Raw genomic sequence first — 21,052 nt, 5'->3', positions numbered from 1 at the left:
ATTACAAAATGAAAAATTAATGTGGTACCTGAGAGTAAAAATACAATTTTGAATTTTAATTGTAGTCAATGGTTAATTAATAATTCAAATCAATTATGCTCATCTCATAATATTTATGATATACATTTGCAAATGTTATCCAAATAAAAAAATGATAATTTTGTCTTACATTTTTTATAAAATAATTCTGTATTCACCAAATAATAAAAACACTGTACTATTTTTCTGCATTGAACTAGTTTAATGAGTAAAAGCTATAAAATATGTCTCTACCAACACATAAGTGGCTGTGTGTGTGCCTAACTGGTACACCAACAGCCTAAAGTACAGATTGGAGATAAAGCCAAGCAAAGTCAAGTGCACAAACAACACATCACACACACACACACCAGCGAAAGTGAAACACTGACCAGAAATCGTTGATAAAATATTTGTGTTCTTGACTTCTGTGTAGTACAAAATATGGTTGTTTGTAATTAAAAAATAATAATATTTTATAAGTAATACAACAATTGTTAAAAATACTGGGATGTACTTGAAACATGTCCTAGAAAAAAATATGAAAGTTAGTATGGCAGGAACTGATTTATTACAGTGAAACATTTCATTTCATTTCTTTATTGCCAAGAAAAACAATCATTACATAATTGTACAGGCAGAGTCAAAAATACAATAAAATAGTCATTAACTAATTATAGCATAAAATTCATCAACACTATAAAAACTATTGTCTGTTAACAATCTTTTAATACAGCATTTAAAACTTTTCGATGGTAGATTTTTAAAGTATAATGGCAGATGATTATATAACTTAATGGCAGTATATTTAAAGCTATTTTGTGTTGTACTGTAGGATACTAAATCATTTCTTTAGTTCCTGCCTATTTCTAGTTTCATAACTGTGGTAATCACTATTAGATTTGAAAAGATGTATGTTCTGTTTTACATAAATAAGGCACTGATAAATGTAGATACATGGAAATTGTCATAATTTGTAACTTAATAAAATAAAATTCTTACAATGGGATCTAGTTGGAGCTTTACAAATCAATCGAACTGCCTGCTTTTGCAAGACAAACAGACAATGAGAGTAAGAGCAGTTGGCCCAAAAGATGGCACCATACATTAAAAAAGAATGTATATAACTATAATAAATTAGAAGAAGAACATCATTAGAAAACTGTGTAATTTATTTTCTTAACATAAAGATACCTCTATAGTGATCCTGGGTAAAAATATAATTAATGTGAGGAGAACCATTTTAAATCAGATTTGCAACAGAACACCAAGAAACTTAACAGACTGAATCTCTTTACATCTATTTAAAGACATTGCTAAATCTTGTGTGTCTTTTCTAAATTTAAAGACAGACTATTAACATTGCACCAATCCGAGAGTAAACCAATCTTAAAATTAAAAATATCAGTGATTTTGTCTTCACAAGTAACATTTAAGGCAAATATCATCAGCATACAAGTGACACTGTGTATTATCATCATCTAAAATAGCTGGCAGATCATTAATATATATGATAAACAAAAGTGGTCCTAAAATAGATCCTTGCGGAAACACCATTAACAACATCCCTAAAACTAGATAACGACCCATTAAAAAAACACACACTGAGTTTCTATTACTAAGATAGGACTCAATGAAAGACAAAGACATCTGATCAAAACCCTATGTTTAAGCTTAACCAACAGTGATTTATGCTGCACTGTGTCAAAGGTCTTTGAAAGGTCAAAGAACCTTGATTCCACACAAAGCCCCTTCTCCATGCCATCCAGACAAGCCTGAAGAAAGGCACGAACCGCATCACAAGTGGTGCGATTCCTTCTAAAAACCAAACTGCTTGGCTGAAAGCAAACAATTTCGTTCCAAGTAATTAATAATTTGTAGGCTTATTAACCTCTCAAAAACCTTCGAAAAAAGCAGGTACAAGGGACACAGGTCGAAAACTATGATACTCATCCTTACTGCCCTTCTTATAAACAGGAATCACCTTACTTATCTTCAGTTTATCAGGAAAATAACCTACATCTATACATGAATTAATAACATTACATAAAACTTCAGAAATATAATAACTGCTTATCTTTAAAAATTTTAGAATTGAGATAAAAGACATCCTGACTATTACTGCTACTTAAAGAATTTATAGCTGAGAAAACATCTTCAACACTTACATGAGTAAACGAAAAAAAAAACAGAAGTCACATTATTATAAACATTTGACAGATATAAAACTAACATTAAAAATTACTATTTGGTATATTACTGACTAGATCATTAATTTACTGTTGATAAAAATAAATTGTTGAAACCTGTAGCAGTTAAATTAATACTATTATTGGTATTGGCTTTAGCCTTACTATTGACAGAGAGGTTATCTTTGACAATGTTCCAAAGTTGTTTAGGTTTGTTGGAAGAGTTAGCCACCAATGAATTATTATAACTGAGTTTAGCTAATCTAATCTCCTTGCGGTAAATGTTTTTCAACCTTTTATATGCATCCAGGAAATATTGAGATTTGTATCCTTACTTAAATAATAGTAATGTAGACAGGATTCCTTAAGAGCTATTAAATATCAGGAGAGTACCATTTATTAATATTAGAATTTACACTAGATCTTTTTTTGACAGTTTTAATTGGAAAAGTTAAGTTAACTACCCACATAAATAAATTAAAAAACAAACAAAAACTTATCACTAGCAGCTGAATAGCTGTAAACAGGTAACCAGTTCATGGTATTCAAATTTCTCAAAAAGGTAAGAGTTTCTTTATCTTGAACCAACCTAGTAAGAGACGTTGTCCTACCCTCCTCCGAAACTGTAGACAGCTCCATGGAAGTTGACACCGCAAAATGATCAGACTCCACTGTAGGAACTACCTTTACCGTCCATCTATCAGGATGAACACTAGTGACAATGTTGTCTATGCAGGTGCCCCTGTTGATGTTTCCCAGGACGTGTAATTGAATTATTCAACATGATATTCAACCATAACCTCCAAACTAAGTTACTAAACGCCACAGTGTTCCTGTCCTTGGGTCTCGAGAAAGTTAATGTTAAAATCAGCACAGATGATCACTTCATGATTCACATGGGAAGTAGTTTGCAATAGATCATCAAATAACAATAAAAACCTGTCAATATCCGTGGGTGTTAGGTACTCTGTATAAACAAACAACAAGAGCATTTAAAGTGTCCCACATAAACAGCCGATATTTCAAAGAGCAATTCGACAGCTAACTTATTAATCCAAAGGTACTTCATGAAAAAGTTAGATTATTTTTAATTAAATATAGAGCCGAACCAACATGTGAGTGAATTGTCCTACAGGAAAGAGGATGCCAGTACATAGTTAGGCAACTTAAAAAGAGATATATCTCGTCCAAAGTTTAGCCAATGCTCCGTTATGCAAATTATATCACTATTGTTTGTGTGACCCAAGGGCCTCAACTGAGACCGACTTTTCCCTCAGTCCATGACAGTTCCAAACAATTAGGTTAAACCCTCTTACAGTTGGCCTGGCTATAGTGCAAACTTTGCTATTTACTACAGTTTTGGGTTTGCCTAAAAAAACCATACTCCTTACCTTATTATTTTTTAGGCTTAGCGCTGATTGTATTCACATATTAGTGTTCCACTTGGCCAGAACTCAGAATTTAACACTTTTGAGGCTAACTCCAAAGGCAAACCAATTTTATATGATTTATAAGTATCATACTTTGTTTTCAACTCGACAACACTCTGAATTGTTAACACCGGCTCCTTCCAAGTAGCTAACTAAATCTTCTTTTTGAACTTCAGGCGATTAGACGAGATATAAATATCCAACTCCGTTTTCCAATAGCTTTTAGCTTGCATACATTTGCCTCTTCACTCTTCTTCGTACCAATAATAGGCTTAACATTGGGCCTGGAGTTTCTCTTTTTCTTGGAAGACAATTAATACTTTCAAACTTTCAAAACTTGCAAGATGTGAAAATCAATAAGCTATATAAAATATTTACGACAATGTAAACATTATACACAACAAAAGTCATTTACAAAGATTTACACTGCTCAACAACAAAGCTAAAATTTAAATTACTGCAAAATGTTAGAACTTCAACAGGTGAAAAAATAAGTAATTTTAAAAAACATTTACAAACAAAATTTTTAAACTGAAAATTCTTTATTTAAGTAGTTTGTTTAGTGAATATTAAATATTATTAGTTTTAAAGAGTTTGCTTTCAAGTAAATTTTGTATTTTCTAGATGACACAGTATCCTAAGCCTCCGGAAGAAGAGATGTTGCTGTTGCGGTTAAACGTCTTGTCCGTACTATCATTCTACAATGAAATGTTAACAAACAGAAAAGAACACAAGAAAATTGTGTTTTTCGCTGTGGATGAAATGTTTTCTCGAATAGAATTGTAAGGTGATAGATAATCTATTATTATGGTGGTAAAAATAATATATCTTTATTTGCTTTTATCTTCTAATTTAATTTTCAGTTAGAACAGCTGGGACTTTGATTATAGCCAATGGTATATACAGTAATTAACAACGGACTTTTAAATCTGGTGATTCTAATTCTTGGATGATTGATTACTAAGAGTTTTGAAATACTGTAAATTTGCAAGTTCATTGTTATTTTTACTTGATTCCGTTGTAGTTTATGATGTATTAGTATTAGTCCTTGAAGCAACAATGGCAACAATTGTCAAACTGGTTTTGTTTTCTGCGAAGTATAGAGTGCTCTCAGATTGCTATTGTGATAAACTGTTTTAGTCATGTCAACAAATTGTTTTAGATTATTCTCTTCATAATAGAGCCTTCTTTAAATCTTATATTAATTTACTTGATTCTGTCGATTTTGTTCCTCAAATATTAGTGCTTAGCGATGAGCACAGATATTGATCTGGTTGTGGTTGCAGTAACGTATAGAGTTCTCAAATTGGTATTGAGGGGAAATTGTTTTGGTTTCACTTAAATGAATAATTGTCATTTTATTGATTATTCAATTCATATCAAGGCCTCTTTTAAGTAATCAGTATCACATTTGAACCCTTATTCTTGTTCAATTCTGTTAATGACATATTAGTGTTTATACATGAATTGCATATCAAATATTGATTATTCTTAATAAAAAATGTATTCTGTTATTTAAATCAAAATCCTATTCGGAATCTTAAAAATTTGTTGATTTTCAAATCTTAACAGCTTTTTTAAAACCTGCATCACCTGCTGGTTTAAACAAAAGCACCACCAATCCTATTTCTGTCATTCTTAAAACTGTTCTGGATTATCTGGTTATATAAAGAGTAATCCAAGAATACAACTCTTTTGTGAAGAGATTTACAGTGGTTCAGAGAAATAGCTGTTTTTTAAGAACAAAGTCATATCTCCTTCCACTTCAATTAGATACGTTATAATATGACAATGAGGTTTCAGAATATATTCTGTTATTTTTTAAAAACTATGGACATAATTTGTATTAATTATTAAACGCATTTTAAACTTAAAATGTTTCAAACATTTCAAGTCAACCATAGGTAGTGTACATCGTATTGCATTTAAAATGCAATAGTTGAACGTATTACACTTTATTTTAATCAGGACTAACTAATCTATTCTAATTTAGATTTATTACTCTGGTGTGATGTGCTCTTCAATTAGATTCACCTCCCCTCAAAAACCTACCTACCCCATTGCTCTTATATTATTTAAAGATAACAGAGGGATTATGATGGGTTGAAGCCAAATTTCTAATCCACCAAATCTTCAACAAAGATTCAGATTCAATGATCAATCATCGGGATTTGACATTTTCCACGTCATTAATTATAAACTGAATGACAATACACAAATCACCGATCACTAAATCATGTTTTTTTTTGCTTTCTTTGTGTTTAAAAACTTGTTAATAGATGACCTAATTAACAATTATCATTTTGTAAATAATATTTGCTCGCAGTTAGTACTTTTATATTTGTTTTTGTGCATTTCTCGAGTCTGCTGAGTCTATTTGACCGCTGATCGCAAATTACAGATTTTTTGAAATTACAGAATTTTGAAATTACCTAATTTCAGACCGTTTCAGAGTCAACCTTCAAAAACTCAAATTTTTTATTTTGGTCCTTAACTCTACAATTTTCTTCCAAATGTAATCAAAGTTGAAACAAATGTAAACAGTTTCAAAAATTACTTAAAGGCTTACTTAATCGGGAAGGATTTCTATAGTCTCCACAAGGCTCTCGTGATACTCATGTCTTGATTAGACCGATTTTTGTTGTTGTAGGAATAACTTAAAATTGTTACAAGAATTTGTGTTTTACCTTGTTTGATTGTAAACAGTTCTGTTCTGTTGCTTTTTTTATAATTACTTTTGATACTGATGTTTTGACTTGCACAGAAAACCTTTGAGTTCTATTGTGTGAATAAATTATTCTTATTCTTATTAAAGTATTTTAAACCCCTAACTCATGACTCAATCTGTCAGGTACCATGAGAGGAAAGACGCAGAAATGCTCAACGCCTGCCTGAAGACATGTACACTTCTGCTCAAGTACTACCCGAAGGATGTTGTGATGCTGTTGGAGGTGTCCAGAGCCATTCCCGACATAGACAAGGTTGTGTTGGACCATGTTCAGTGTGCCAAGGGGGACTACTATCATTCTAATGGGGTCAAGACCATTCTGGAACTGGTGGAACTCAACTCTGGCAAATTCACAGTCCTTGTGTCGTACCTTGAGTTCATCTATAAACTGTTTGAGGTACAGTAATCATGATTTATAGTAGATTGCACCCCAATCGCTATTTGCACCTATTTTTTTACAAGTAAAAGCGACTCTCAACCTTAATCTTAAGAACTCAACCGTACACACAAGCGTACGTAGCTGTAAGTTCATTTCTGTATAAAAGGTTTTTCTCTATCATTTAATACATTTTTGTAGCAGACATTTCAATTAGCTATTGGTTTGTTATTTATTTTAGAAATTTATTTATCTTAGTTGATGTATTAGTCTATGGAAGAACTTTAATTTCCTTTTAAACAGATTTTGTAAATTTAGGACCAGAGTGGAAAACATTCTTAGTCCTTTATGAAAATTTTGCTTTGTAATTCACTATCTTCGTAGATCAGATTCAGAGTATTCACTCAATAAATTTGATATCTAAAATATCTTTATTTTGTTGTCTTGGTTTTGAAAGTTTACTTAAAAATTGAAATAAAATTGTTGTGTTCTAGACATACATGAAATACATGTGTACATATTTTTAGTTTTTAGCTTAGACAATTCCACAAACGTTATATGTTTCAAAGAGTTTGCAATGTGGTAATCGTATTGAAAGAATTAAATGAAAATTTTAATCTTTTTATTATTAAAGCGGATTTGGGACTGCTGAGGTGTAAAGGGGTTTCATATTGGTAGAGTTATACTGATCAATAAATTCTTTTTATCAGACTCAGTCTCAGCATCATTACTTTACAGATATACTCTGGATTAATACACACACGCCCACACCAAAGCAGTTTTGCCTTTCAAACAAGCTTAATTCTATTAACCATTTTATTGAACTACAGAGTCCTCTGTGGTTTATATTGGACACTTCCTTAGTTGATATTGTTTTATCACATTATCATACTGTTGGAAATGGAGAATCTGAGCTGCAAATACTTTTGAAAAAAACTTTTTTCATTTTTGTAAGTTAGTAATAGTTTTGTGAATCTTAATTAGCAGTAAACTATATTTCATTTATTCGTACACCAATTAAAATATAAAATGAATGGAACAGTTACCGTCTGTCTTCGAGTCGTGGGCAGCTCTAGCCGGAGTACAGTTTGTGTTGAGAGACGTCTTTCCCCACTACAACCAGTGGATATTCGCAGACGAGAGACAGCGGATACGCATCGAGTGGCTGTGTATCCAGATTATCCAGTGTGTCCTGGACGTCACGTTGGAAGAGATCTATCCTCCGGAGACCAGTGTCATGACACAGGTGGAGGGTAAAGGAAAACAACCCCTCACTTGTATCATGCCCACCAAGAACCTCTTTGCCAACACGGCCCTTCACCATCTGCTGAACTGGGAGCCAGCAATTGCCCTCATCCACGTCGTCTCTCTGGGTAAGCAACGTAAAATGTACCTTACAAAGAATGTGTTTTGGTCGTAATTTGGAGACACTAAAAATAATTTACTTTTCTCTAGTGCACTCCCATATTTCACATGGAATATCTGTGTATAGGGCAACCACTAAGGAAAACTTGGATAATGTTCTCAAACTCCAAAAAAGGAGAATTAGAATAATGAACAAAATTGAAAACAAATGGTAGTATTAAAGACCTTTTTAAAGAGCTTAAGATTTTTACAGTATATAGATTATATAGATATGAAAGTGTAAATTATGTACAAAATAACAGCCCTTCCATGTTAAGAGTGAGCCATAAGTACAGTACAAGATGTGGTATTACACTGGACAAACATAGATTGCAGTTTTATGAGAAAAACACTAATTACATAAAGAAGAAATGTTTAACTAAAATTCCATTAACAATAACTGCAGAAAAAAATAATGCAATGTTCACCAAAAAATTTGAAGTCATACTTAATTTCTTTATCTCTATATTTATTTGACGAGTTTTATAATTCTGCGTTGAACTCAGTGTTTTATAGAACAGCAATATATCAATTTGTGTTTATGTATTTATTTGGATTGTTTTGTGTATTTATTGAAATTATTGTTGCTATCGTCTTGTTAATTACTTAACCCTTAAAGCGCTAATTTAAATTACTGTCAAACGCTAAGACATAAAAAGTATTTTTTTTTAAATTTCCCAATGCTAATTTTTGTTTCATATTCCTTGGTATTACCTTTATAAGAAAAAATAATAAACATGTAATATTACATATTTTTGAGAATTTTATACGTACGAAAACATTTGAAATTTTGAATAACCTGCATTGCAGGATAATGTACATAGGAACACTATTTGACAGATTACATTACATTTATACAGGTTATTTATAATGAGTAAATTGTAACTGAAGTTTCTGTATAATTAGTAAATAAAATTAAATAAGTTCAGTATAAGATTTTGAAATGTAATAACATGAAATTCACACAAACTTATTTATACGATAGCCTACAAGGGAAATGAAACAAATATTGTACTTATAAACCTTATTTATTTAGAATAAATAAACTGGACTTGTATGGTGAAACTGGTATAAAATACAAAACAAATAATTGAAAAAGTATTACACATAATATACCAAAAATGCGCTCAAACTACGTTGTTCGTAGTAAAATGGTAAAAGTTGGATTAGCCATTATAACAAAACATTACACTAAATGTTAGTAAAAACAAACTAAAACACTATTAGAATAACAACGGACTGATTCAAAACACTTTGTTTAACAATATAACCAACATACGACCATCACACATGTAGTTAAACAGCTGAATGAAACGAACGCGTCTGTAGGCGTATGCTGCGTCACAGGCCATACAAAAAATGGCGGCGATTGTTTTCAACCCTAGTAGATACCGTTACAACGTCCACCAACGATGACAAAGCGTTTTGTCTAGTCCCGACAGTCGAAAGGAACATTGACCTGCTCTCTTACGGAAGTTTTAACAACTAATTCTTCGCCATTTCAAAATTAAAGCTTTTGCGTTTGTAGACGTTATCCGCGTTTAAAGCTTCGGCAGTTCCGCGTCTTTAGGCGTTAGCCGCGTTGGAAGGGTTAAATATATTATTATTGTTGTTATAGTTCCATAGTTTTAAAATGTTACTTTTTAAATATTTATTATATTGTTAACTATTTATGTATTTTTAAAAATTAATCTGTGTTATATGGCTAATGTTGCAATTATTGGGGCATTTGCGATTAGATTGACTATGAAATTGGAGTATTTTATCACATTATAACCTCTTAGTTTATAAGTATATTAGTTAAGTCATTTTTATGACGCCGTATACAAAATGTATATTCAATGAATAAAGAGATTTTCAATTCAATTCAATTCAGTACATTGCTTGATAATAACATTGACTAATATTGTATCACATTAATGTATGTTTTATCTGCTTATGGTAACTGAATTCTAAAGTTGTATTACAGTATATTAACTTTAAGATGGTAAAAACAGTTTGGTATAGATATCTCTAATAGATTGTAAGCTAAGTTTTATTTGCAACAAAAAATAATTTGATAAATTTATGATTAAATATTAAATCTTGAAACTGTTGCATTGTTAAATATGAAATTTTTTTGTAAATTTAGTATAATATAAGTACTATAACAAAAATACTATAATTAAATACCAATGAAATCAGTAGCATCAAAAATTTACATGGAAGCAAAGTGTATTGAATGAGATTGAAAAGGATTAACACCATCAGTGGCATTGGATTATTTACGGCTCATAATGATATCAACACAAAACAACTTTCAAATGAAACAGAACACCTCATTTATGCTTTAACGTAAACATGCAGCATGTAAATGAACAAGACCATAGCAATAAAACAGTTGTGCCAAAAATGTGCAATCATCTGAAATATTTATTCAAATTATGAAAAATAAAAAAGTTAGCTCGTATTAGTAGAAAGGGTGAAGAACTGTTTGAACTTATTTATATTTGAATTAAGTTTTTGTTCCATATTATAATTAATTTTTATTGATCATCTAATGTTTGGTTGATCTGGACACAACTAAAAGCGAATGCAAATATATATATATAATTCAAATTGGAGCTACTACTAGTTTATACAGTTAGCATGGATTAAGCTGTAGTCACGCTAGTTTCTGATTTTATATACCAGGAAACATTTATCCTACTTTTTAAGGGTTTTCAGTCTGCATAACCCTTGTGTCTAGTAAGTTTTAGAATTCTTCAATATTATCTTCAAATTAAAAAATAACACTAGTATTTTAAACACTTTGTAATTGAATTCTTACTCGTTTTATGTGAACAAATTATTGTTTGCTGTCCACTTTATATCTGACTTCTGGCACCATATGCAACAATGTTTCAAATTGAGTGCAACCAACACTAGAATAATTCTGCTTATTATTGATAATCTTAATAATACAAGGGCTATCCAGAAAGGATTCACACCTAGAAATGTCACAGAACGGTTGATGTCCTATCATATTGGACGCTGAGCCAAGTTAGCCAGGACATCAGCTCTTTCGTTCCCAGAGATCCCCTCATTACTAGGAACCCAACAAACAGTTGCATTGTTTGATTCTGGCAAGGGAAGAAACGACTTGGTAGCAATCCCAGACAAGTTTGCAGTTGAACATACAAGAGTCCAACGCCTTCAATACTGCCTGACTATCTGTGAAAGTGTGGATGTTTTTAAGTGGAAAGTGTTTCCACATCTGCCTTACAGTCCAGACCTTGCACCCAACGACTACCACCCGTTGACAATGACGACCTGGTTTGCGATGCAGCACTTTGATGACAACGTGGAACTGCGGGAGGGTATGACTACCTGGTTGAAGTCTCAGGTGGCAGAATTTTATAATGCTGGAATTTCAAAACTAGTTCACCGCTATGTTAAGTGCCTATATTTTTATGGTGACTGTTTAAAAATAGTATTTTAGTGTCACTTTCAAACGTGTACAATATAATTTTTTTTGTTTATATCAAACATAATCTACTTTCTGGATAACCTCTTATGAGTACTTTGTGCTCAAAGAGGGGTTTCTATAATAAAACTGTTTTAAATATGTTTAAAAGCTTATTCTGTTTAACACAGACATTCAATGATCCAAACAGGGTATAGGTGTTGTCATATCCGGTTAGCAAGACTTTACTGTATGTTATTATAATTTTTCATACGAAAAGTTATCAATGATTTACAAAAATCTGTCTTCTACTGTTTGCAGGGGATCAACAACTGTTCTCCTGGGTGGAGAGTTTCCACAGTTGGGATGCCCAATGTTGTCTGGAGCTGATCAGTTCTGTCCACTCCGCGCTCTCCATACTCAACAAGTGTATACTGTTCAAGCATACACAACATGTACGTCATTTTGGTTCACTAGATGTAAACTAACAATTACAATCTATCACCTCTAAGTGACGAAATAGAAGATTGGGTTTGAATTAATTGGGTTGAATCAGAAGACTTAACTTGTAAACAATCTTCTTGGCTCCACTGATTGAAAGAACACATAAAAGTACACATATTTAACACATAGTTAGAAATTTTCAATTGCACTGCAATCTTTCTCAACCGGTAGAGAGCATACTAGTTGTCTGTTCACTTTGGGTTACAGACTCATTGTGGGAAACAGTGTTGCCAATTCGCTTTTTATAGACACTGTTATCACTTTATAACTGTTGACAGTGTTATGGGTACTATATTAAAAATGTATGAAAACTGTTAGTCTGATTCAAAAAAAGTTGACAACAAATAAGCTCAAAACAAACTCTTTGCATCATTTCGACATCAGACACACCTAGAGCACAGTAACTAATCAATACAAGCAATCAACTGATGAAAAGGTAAACAACCATCGATTTCAAGAGAGTCAGCTTCAAAATCAAGCATTTTATGTTTTAAGAGACTGACCAACGATATAATAGTTTAGACATATGCCAAAATAATCTATATCAGGAAAATGTTATGACTATAAAATGTTGAACTTAGCGTGACAGGTAGCTCCAGTCATCGGTAATTATGCCAATACTAACTGTTGACAAGCAATATGTATAATTTGTTGCTAATGGGTTAATTTACAGTTTGATTAAGACAAAAATTAATAATTTTAATAATTAATAACATAAAACAGGTAAAATACCAACACTTTTTTACTTGAGATTAAAGTTGAAATATAAGTTGTAAAATCATTGTTACATATGAATGAAAATTGTTGAGTACAAATGAAATCTCCAGCAATAGCAGATAGAATTGAGAGGGGAAGAAAGACTACTAATAAATATAGCCTCTCTGGACTTTTTTCAATTTACCATTCTAGTTTTTTTAACAGTTCTAATACAACATTTACTTTTTCATTGTTGTGACGAGGCAGTTCCAGTTGCTACAACCAACCTCTACGTTGCAACAGTCGCATTATCATGACAGTATCAGTAAACATTTACTTTTTCATTGTTGCGAAGAGACAGTTTTAGTTTGCTACGATCCACTTCTACGTTGCAACGGTCGCGTTGTCATGACAGTTCCAGTGGACCTTTTTACTTTTTCATTATTGTAGTTCTGTAAACGTTCCAGTAATGGAGCATCACACCAAGGCAGTTTCAGTTGTAGAGGTTTCACTACAATCATCATGATTTGTCACAAATTGCAGGATGAGAGGATGCTGACGCGACTTGAGAGGGAGATCTACAAGGAGCCCAAGGAGACTGACACGTACAGAGTCGTTATCAATGTGGCAGGATATGTATACAACTTCCTCAGCCCTGATGTTAGGTGCAACTCCGTCAAGCTTTTGTCTCGGTTTGCCGATGTAAGTAAAAACTATTCAATTTATAAACAAACACTCCAATAATTATTAAATTTTATTTTTGTTAGGCCTTTTGTGTTCAAGGAACACATCATCAGACTCACATAACTGAAATAAAAGTGGTTAAAGTAATAACACAAACAATTTAGACTTAAATAAAAACACATGTCATTTAAAATACAAAGAGATACAATTTTAAAGACCAGGAAGTATGTCTACTGTATACGTAAAAATTAATATTTAATTAGATTAAAGGCAGTAACAGTGAATTTTGGAAAAGTCCAAGGTCGTATTTATTAAATAATTATGGTTCTCTTCTCGTATCAGTACTTCATCATATGTAACAAAACATGTGCATAATAAAAGATATAGATGTATGTGTGAGAGAAACCATAAACTACTAAAAAAATGTAAATAGAAAAACACAGACAAAACTGTTACTACTGTCCAAACATACACTTTACGTTTTTAAGTTAGTGTTGAATTATAGTTTCTGTTTTTGTTTTCAAACAAAATGAATCATTGGAGTGGACCTTGTTTACAATATAATTGTATTAGTTGTTAGTAAAGTTTAAAGTTACAACATTAGTCATAATTAGTTCTTGTTTATCAATTTTAATACTTTGATGATTTAAATTTTAAAATCTTTGTATTTACCTTAAGATCTAATTCATGTAATATAGATGCAGCAGCGTATATATTGTGTGTTTTTTGTTTTAAAGAATAGACATCAGTCGCTGATGGCCTGTATTGGGATGGAAGCCAACACCATGCGTCAGATGTATCTCAAACCTCTCTACTCTTCCACAGAGTCTGAAGAAATCAAGGTTGGAATTTTCTATTTATAACTGTTATTAATAGTGTAATATTTCAATGTTCAAACATGTGAATTTCAATAAACATATCACATCTGGGTATAATACCATATAAACTAAAATGGTACTCAAAGAAAATGTCAAATCCGTGACACTTTGCTCCTAAGTGTTCATGTACGCTGCTAATGGCTCGTTCCGACGTCACATTTCCATGTTTATGGGGGTTAATTTTCACACGGATACCACGAGTCCTCTTTTGAACCATCGGCGTCGCAGTGTGGAGTGCGCATGCGTAGCGTCTAGTAGCCTGCAGCAGCGCCGAGTGCTCTAATAGTTTAATGACGTTCCTCAGACGAGCTGGAGTGAAACCGTTGTGGTTTCCCAGAACAGGCAACATTCCTCCAGTAGTCGGCTGTATCTCCGTCACTCCTGGAGGCCGCTGTCCAGTATATCATAGGAACAGGCTCCAGAGCTGGAACTGGAGTACTGACTGACGAATTGACGTCAGTGATGAATTGTGGTAAAGCAGTACATTACACATTGGTCACACTGATATGTCTTATGGTCACCTGCTTTATGCTCTGTTTGCGATGTAACACTGACTGTTATAAATGTAATTTATTAAATTATTGAGTATAGTAAAATTTGTGATTTCAAAAATTAAATTCGGTTATGGTCTTATATTCATGTGGTAATAGTAATCTGATGGTAGCAAGTAATCGAATTACAAATTGATACTATCACAACTAAGTAACTATCATAAATCTGTTGGACAATGATGGTAACATTAGTGTTTTTGCCCTTAAAAAATAAAAAATAAAGGAAGTAAGATAATTGAGGGAAGTAAGCCATTTACAATGACCATATGAATATTTGAAGCATTTCGTATTGGCAAACTGGAGATGTCCATTCGAAGTGGAATGAGTGGAGCTACAAAAAAAAATAATCCAAAGAGGTAGAAATTATTTTACAATCACTCAAGATGTACATAGGAAGATATGTACTTTTAAATCCCAGTCTATTGCTAGGTGGCAACGATTTTATTTGTAACTTCTCTATGAAAATAATGCTAGTTCAAAAGTGTCTTAAAATTATTTTCCAATTCATATGTAGAAAATGAAAAACAAATGTCCAAATACTTGAGGGTGAAATATATTTAATATGTAATATTGTTTTTAGCATTATTGGTTTTTTAATGGTACACAATTATGTTTAGAAAATTATTTATATTTTTCTGGACTTCTCACAAAGTTGTCCTCTTCTTTTACAAAAATTCACCTTTAATTCAAGAAGTAGTCTTCCTTATTATGACAGCTATTTAAAGCTTTGATCCACACATAAACTTACTTATGGGACACGTATTGCTGAAGTACCTGATTCTGTCTCAAGACATATGGAATAACAATAACAATATCAGTAATTGTATTTGGTAAGATTTTTTTATAATTATTACAAGTTTTCACTTTACTTATTCCCCTAATCAAGTGGCCATGATTCATACAAGAGAATTTATTAAGGGACAAAATAAATAATTAAAGACCCTTTGCATGATAGATTGCAGTGCTGGAGCTCGTCACCGAATGTATACACAAGCAGGCCAGTCTGGCCGAGGCGTTCCTCAATGCGCTGGAACTGAAGGAATGTGTACAGAAGAAGACAGGGGAGGAATCAGAGGGTTTTGTACACATCGCATTGGCCATCATCCGCAAGGTACGTACTTGCAAACTATGACAATCATAAACCTTATGCTGTGTCCAGTCTACAAAATAACTAAGACTATACTTATCTCATATTAGTCATAAATAATTTACCTGTTCACCACTCACAGTATACTGAAAATTAGTAACACTCCAGTGTCTCGTGATTGTGGGCTACAACAGTGTAAGACCAACAATCGGCTAAGAACTGATTGTAGTTCGGCTCAATGTGAGTTGACTGTGAATACTGATAATGGTATGTTGACCCAGCGCAAGGAGACGCCCAACGACCGAGCGTACCTCGCCAGTGTGCAGCTGCTACACGCACTGTGGCACGAGAGGCGTACACTCGTCATATCCTACATCAGAATGAGAGACAACTTCTTCACCAACTTTTGTTATCCACTGTTCCACATCACAGAATTGAAAGGGTAAATATTTATCTTTTGAAGTAAGTGGTATCTAACAGTTCTGAAACTGTTTTCATGAAAAATGTACATTAATTATGAAATAATTGCTTTTATTCAAATATTTGCTACTTATAATAAATAACCTTTACTTTTACAGTTTTATTTTCTGGAATTTAACCCAAACTTGTTTTCAGAAAATAATTAATTTAAAGATGTTTAATTTTATCTCGTTTATCAGTCAGATGGCAGTTAAAATTTAATTGTTCTCTTTCAGACAAGTAGCTCCAGCTTATGCGTACATTCTAACTTGCCTGGGCACAGAAATTTATTGGTACAAAGATCAAGTTCATTCTGCACTCCAAAATTCCATTGGAAATCTCTTCAAGAACGATCAACTCATCAGGCTATCTTTGGTATATATAACTTTTTATCACATTTTTTCCTACATTACAGTAATGTTAATTTCAAAGCGTTTTGCTTTAGTCAGTCATGTTGGGGGAAATGACACAAGTCTGAATTAGTGACTTTTCTGAAACCATAACCATAGAGGTTTTTCAGAAATGGTTGATTTTTAATGGATTCTGACACTAACAAATGGAATTTTTCAAATGTTGATTGCGTAATGCTGCAGTTATAATATGGTTATAACGGATATAAACGGTTTATAAGTAAAATGTTGCTACAACTTTCTTTTTTTCAGTGGTTACTTTTACGAGGGTTCTCTGCCAATTTTGAGATAGTATCAGAGTGCATGTTGCAATTATCTTATCATTCTTATCTGGTTGTCTGAGCATCTGTCAGTACCTGATAACAAGTTGGGTTCACCACTGCACTTATCTTGTATGTTTGACGAAAACAAAGATTAATTGTTGAAGCCTATTAACATTAGTGAGAGCTTGTAATTACTAAAAGAGTTAAAACATACCGTTAATGTTAATTTGCTCATTTTAAAGCCAGGAGCATGGGTTTCTTCTTTAGACGTCAAACTCTTTGTAGGAAGTGCTCTAAAGTTGATGTCTGTTCCATCAGCATTATAAATTTGCTGTGAAGAATAATTTACTTCCGATGTTAAAGTTTCAAATGTACTCACGTGCTGCATCATGGTCAGAAGAAAGTCGTTCTCCTGTAATTGTCAGCTGACGTATTCCATGGTGCATCTTCCATCGATCTAGTCACCCAATACTAGCATGAAAAGATTCATTGCCATTCATTAACTCATTCAATTGAATCGCCTTTTCTTGAACAATAGTTCCACTTAAAGGAGTTCCTCTCTCTCTTTCCTAAGAAAAATCAAGCTAAAAGCGCTTCATCCATTTTATTGTGCTGGAATTGCTTCGCTCTTTGTCTATTTTCAAGAGTCTGGCCTGAAGAAGTAGCACAATATTGTTCAAGCTTTGCACGGTTTTTCTTCCAATCACAAATGGTAGCTTTGCCACCATTAAAGTCTGTGGCCAATTTAGTCACACTTATCTAAACACTTTAAGGCGTCAAGCTTGTCTTTAAGAGTAACAGTGGTATGCTTTCGCTTACTCGCCATAACAATCAGTTCTCACTGTTATTATGCAAAGAATCACAACAGTGGAATCGATGTTTGCACTGAGACAACAGACGACACACTGCCGTCCACTGTAGACTAGAGCACAATGTGCAGCTGTTCATTGAGTTAGTGTGTATATTTTTGGGCATTAAGTGTGGGAGAGTACAGTCTGGTCCATAGCGCATGGACATGTGCAATGTACGCTCACATTGCATAACAATAGAACTCTCACACTACAAAAGTGAACCTATGGTGTATTGTAACTTACTACCTGTGCTAAGTATTCACAGTCTTAACACATTTTTTCACATGAAATACAGTACAACAGTCAGAAAAGGTGATAAACATTGATAGACAATGTGGATAATTTGATAACAATGTAGACCCGTTCTCAAGCTTACACTTGTGTTTTTCTGTCATCCCAGCTAATTCCAATTGGGTTAGGTCCCAAATAGTTTGGATTCACGGGATTCCGCTGTATTTAGGAACACTAATTTACTATAGTAATTTTAATATTTCAGGAAGTCCTTATAATTCATATTTTTTATTGCAGTATTGCACTGATCAACTTCATGGAGTGAGTTGGGATGAGTCAATAGACATGGAAGCAGATCCAACACATTCAGCAGTTAGCACCAAGATATTGATTGCTTGGAAAGAGTTTGTTTACATCCTAGTGAAGTCTTTCCCAGAGAAAGTGAAAGAGTTAGAAGATGAAAAAATTAGGAAGTTAAAAGGACAAGAGGTGGACAAAGAGAATGGAGTACAGAAGACCTCAAAAAAGCAGAATAGACGAGAGACATATTCTTTGAGGCGTATTCTGTGTATACATGCTCTGAATGCTTTAACCAATGAGATAATTAGACAGGGCAACATGCTTGCAATAAGCACTCTAGCAGAGCTGTACCTTTTATTGGTTACTACACAAGAACTGTGAGTATCTTATAGCTTTGACATATTCTGATATGTCAACATGTTAGCAATAAGCACTCTAGTAGATTTGTACATTCTATTGGGTTAGTTTACCATTAAGGTATGAAGTATTCTGATATGTCAACATGTTAGCAATAAGCACTCTAGCGGAGCTGTACCTTTTATTGGTTACTACACAAGAACTGTGAGTATCTTATAGCTTTGACATATTCTGATATGTCAATACGTTAGCAATAAGCACTCTAGTAGATTTGTACATTCTATTGGGTTAGTTTACCATTAAGGTATGAAGTATTCTGATATGTCAACATTTTAGCAATAAGCACTCTAGCAGAGCCCCACATTTTGTTGGTTACTACACAAGAACTGTGAGTCCTTTGCAGCTTTGACATATTCTGATATGTCAATACGTTATCAATAAGCACTCTAGTAGATTTATACATTCTATTGGGTTAGTTTACCATTAAGGTATGAAGTATTCTGATATGTCAACATGTTAACAATAAGCACTCTAGTAGTTAGAGCTGTGCCTTCTATTGGATTAATTTACATTATAGCTATGAGGTAATCAGACAGGATGATATGTCACCACTAAGATCTTTAAGTTCTCATTAAACAACTAACAATTTATGTAAAACACAATTTTCTATGTAGTTTACAAAAGTAATATTTTTCATTTAAATTTGTTTTTATATTCTGGAATTCTAATTTTTTGGGCTAAAATAAATTGTTTAGTATTATTTTACTAATTACATTTTGTCAAAGTACTATAATCGTTTCAATATGAATTCTGTTCATTCAGGGAAAAGGATTTGGATAGGAATCTTGCAGCACTCAAGAAAATCTCCTCAATCCTGACACAGTTGCCACACCACTACAAACTCTTCTCGGAATCTGCTATGTTCAACATTTTAGCGTCCTGTTGCCGATTCTTCGAGTCGACTGAGTTCAGTCCAGAGGATATCATGAGTGAGTTAGTCTGAGTATTTTTATACTCTTAAAATTGATTTCGAAAATTTTACACGAAAGTCAAAACCGTAGCGCCTTAGTCTAGAGTTAGAAGTTGAAGGTTAGCGTTGAGTGTCAACGCTTTGGTATGATTTGTTTATTTTGACCTAGTTTGTAATTATGTATTAGGTTAGTTATTTGCCGGAAGAAGAGATCAGATTGCAGATCTCGAAACGTAGTGTTACTGATTTTTTATTTCACTGAACGATGGCAAATGTCCATATGTAGACCTAAAAATAAGATTTTTTCTGATTCATTTATAAATTTATTATCAATACAAACGTGAATTTCAGAAATGTTCCAAATGAAATGAAGTTAATTTTTGCATGTTTTTAGAATGAGTCCATTATCTATGGAAAACTTTTGAATTCTAAACAGTTCAATAAATGAGGCCAATTCCAATTCTAACCTGGTTTTTGCTGACATGATGAGGTTTAAGTCATCCGCATAAAGGCACAATTCTTTTTAATTCCATCTATTTCCGGACATATATTGAATATTTTTCTAGCGTATTGTTTTTCATACTACAACCAATCAGTTGAGAAGTTTAAAGGCAAAAAAAATCTGTGAAATAAGCCATAATTATAGCCAATGATTAATACTCTGAACAAAAGCCCTTAAGTGGAACTGAATCACTACTGACTAACACAGTGACTAAGTCAGTGTTTAATATATATTGATGTTTGTATGAGTAAATTTTATAGTCACTTAATATATAAACCCAATAATATAACTTATTATAAACACAATATTTGACAATTTGAGGTTATTTGATATTTATTAATATTCAGAAGCGAAAATCGTTGTATCTTAAACTATCTTCCTTACTGTTCGTTAGGCTCAGATTGGGCAATGCACATGGAGAGGATAATACGAGCCGTGTGCAGCTTGCTGTCGAGGGAGCTGGGTATATTTCTCACAGATAGGGAGAATGAGCGAACTAAAGCGATCCTGCCCTCACTTCTGTGCCTGGGTATCATCCTGGGACAAGAGGTGGGGGGACAGGCCTTGCATCTGTGGCAAGATCTCGTGGCGAAGTACCATATTGCCTCCCAGCTCATTGAAACTTCTGCTGCTGCACTACAGGTATGTTACACTACCACTGTGTTACGATTCACCCATCTAGTGAGCAGTATTACAGTTAAGTCCAATAATTCTAAAAACAAGAATGTGTTTAGAAAACA

The 21,052-nt window shown here is 33.0% G+C and overlaps 1 protein-coding gene across 1 annotated transcript in view; it reads left to right on the top strand.

Moving 5' to 3' along the window:
• LOC124361776 (nucleoporin Nup188) overlaps positions 1–21,052 on the top strand; it is a 42,986-nt gene that overhangs the window by 17,892 nt on the left and 4,042 nt on the right. The window contains exons 9-20 of the mRNA XM_046815746.1: positions 4,262–4,419; positions 6,489–6,762; positions 7,784–8,114; positions 11,891–12,024; positions 13,313–13,471; positions 14,191–14,295; positions 15,838–15,993; positions 16,251–16,411; positions 16,665–16,803; positions 18,481–18,860; positions 19,663–19,829; positions 20,707–20,954. Coding sequence (XP_046671702.1) covers positions 4,262–4,419; positions 6,489–6,762; positions 7,784–8,114; positions 11,891–12,024; positions 13,313–13,471; positions 14,191–14,295; positions 15,838–15,993; positions 16,251–16,411; positions 16,665–16,803; positions 18,481–18,860; positions 19,663–19,829; positions 20,707–20,954 — 2,412 coding nt within the window. The remainder of the gene's footprint in view (positions 1–4,261; positions 4,420–6,488; positions 6,763–7,783; positions 8,115–11,890; positions 12,025–13,312; positions 13,472–14,190; positions 14,296–15,837; positions 15,994–16,250; positions 16,412–16,664; positions 16,804–18,480; positions 18,861–19,662; positions 19,830–20,706; positions 20,955–21,052) is intronic.

The sequence above is a fragment of the Homalodisca vitripennis genome, chromosome 5 (assembly GCF_021130785.1).
Source record: "Homalodisca vitripennis isolate AUS2020 chromosome 5, UT_GWSS_2.1, whole genome shotgun sequence".
In the NCBI taxonomy this organism is placed as follows: Eukaryota; Metazoa; Arthropoda; class Insecta; order Hemiptera; family Cicadellidae; genus Homalodisca; species Homalodisca vitripennis.
This window is presented reverse-complemented; position numbering and strand designations above follow the sequence as displayed.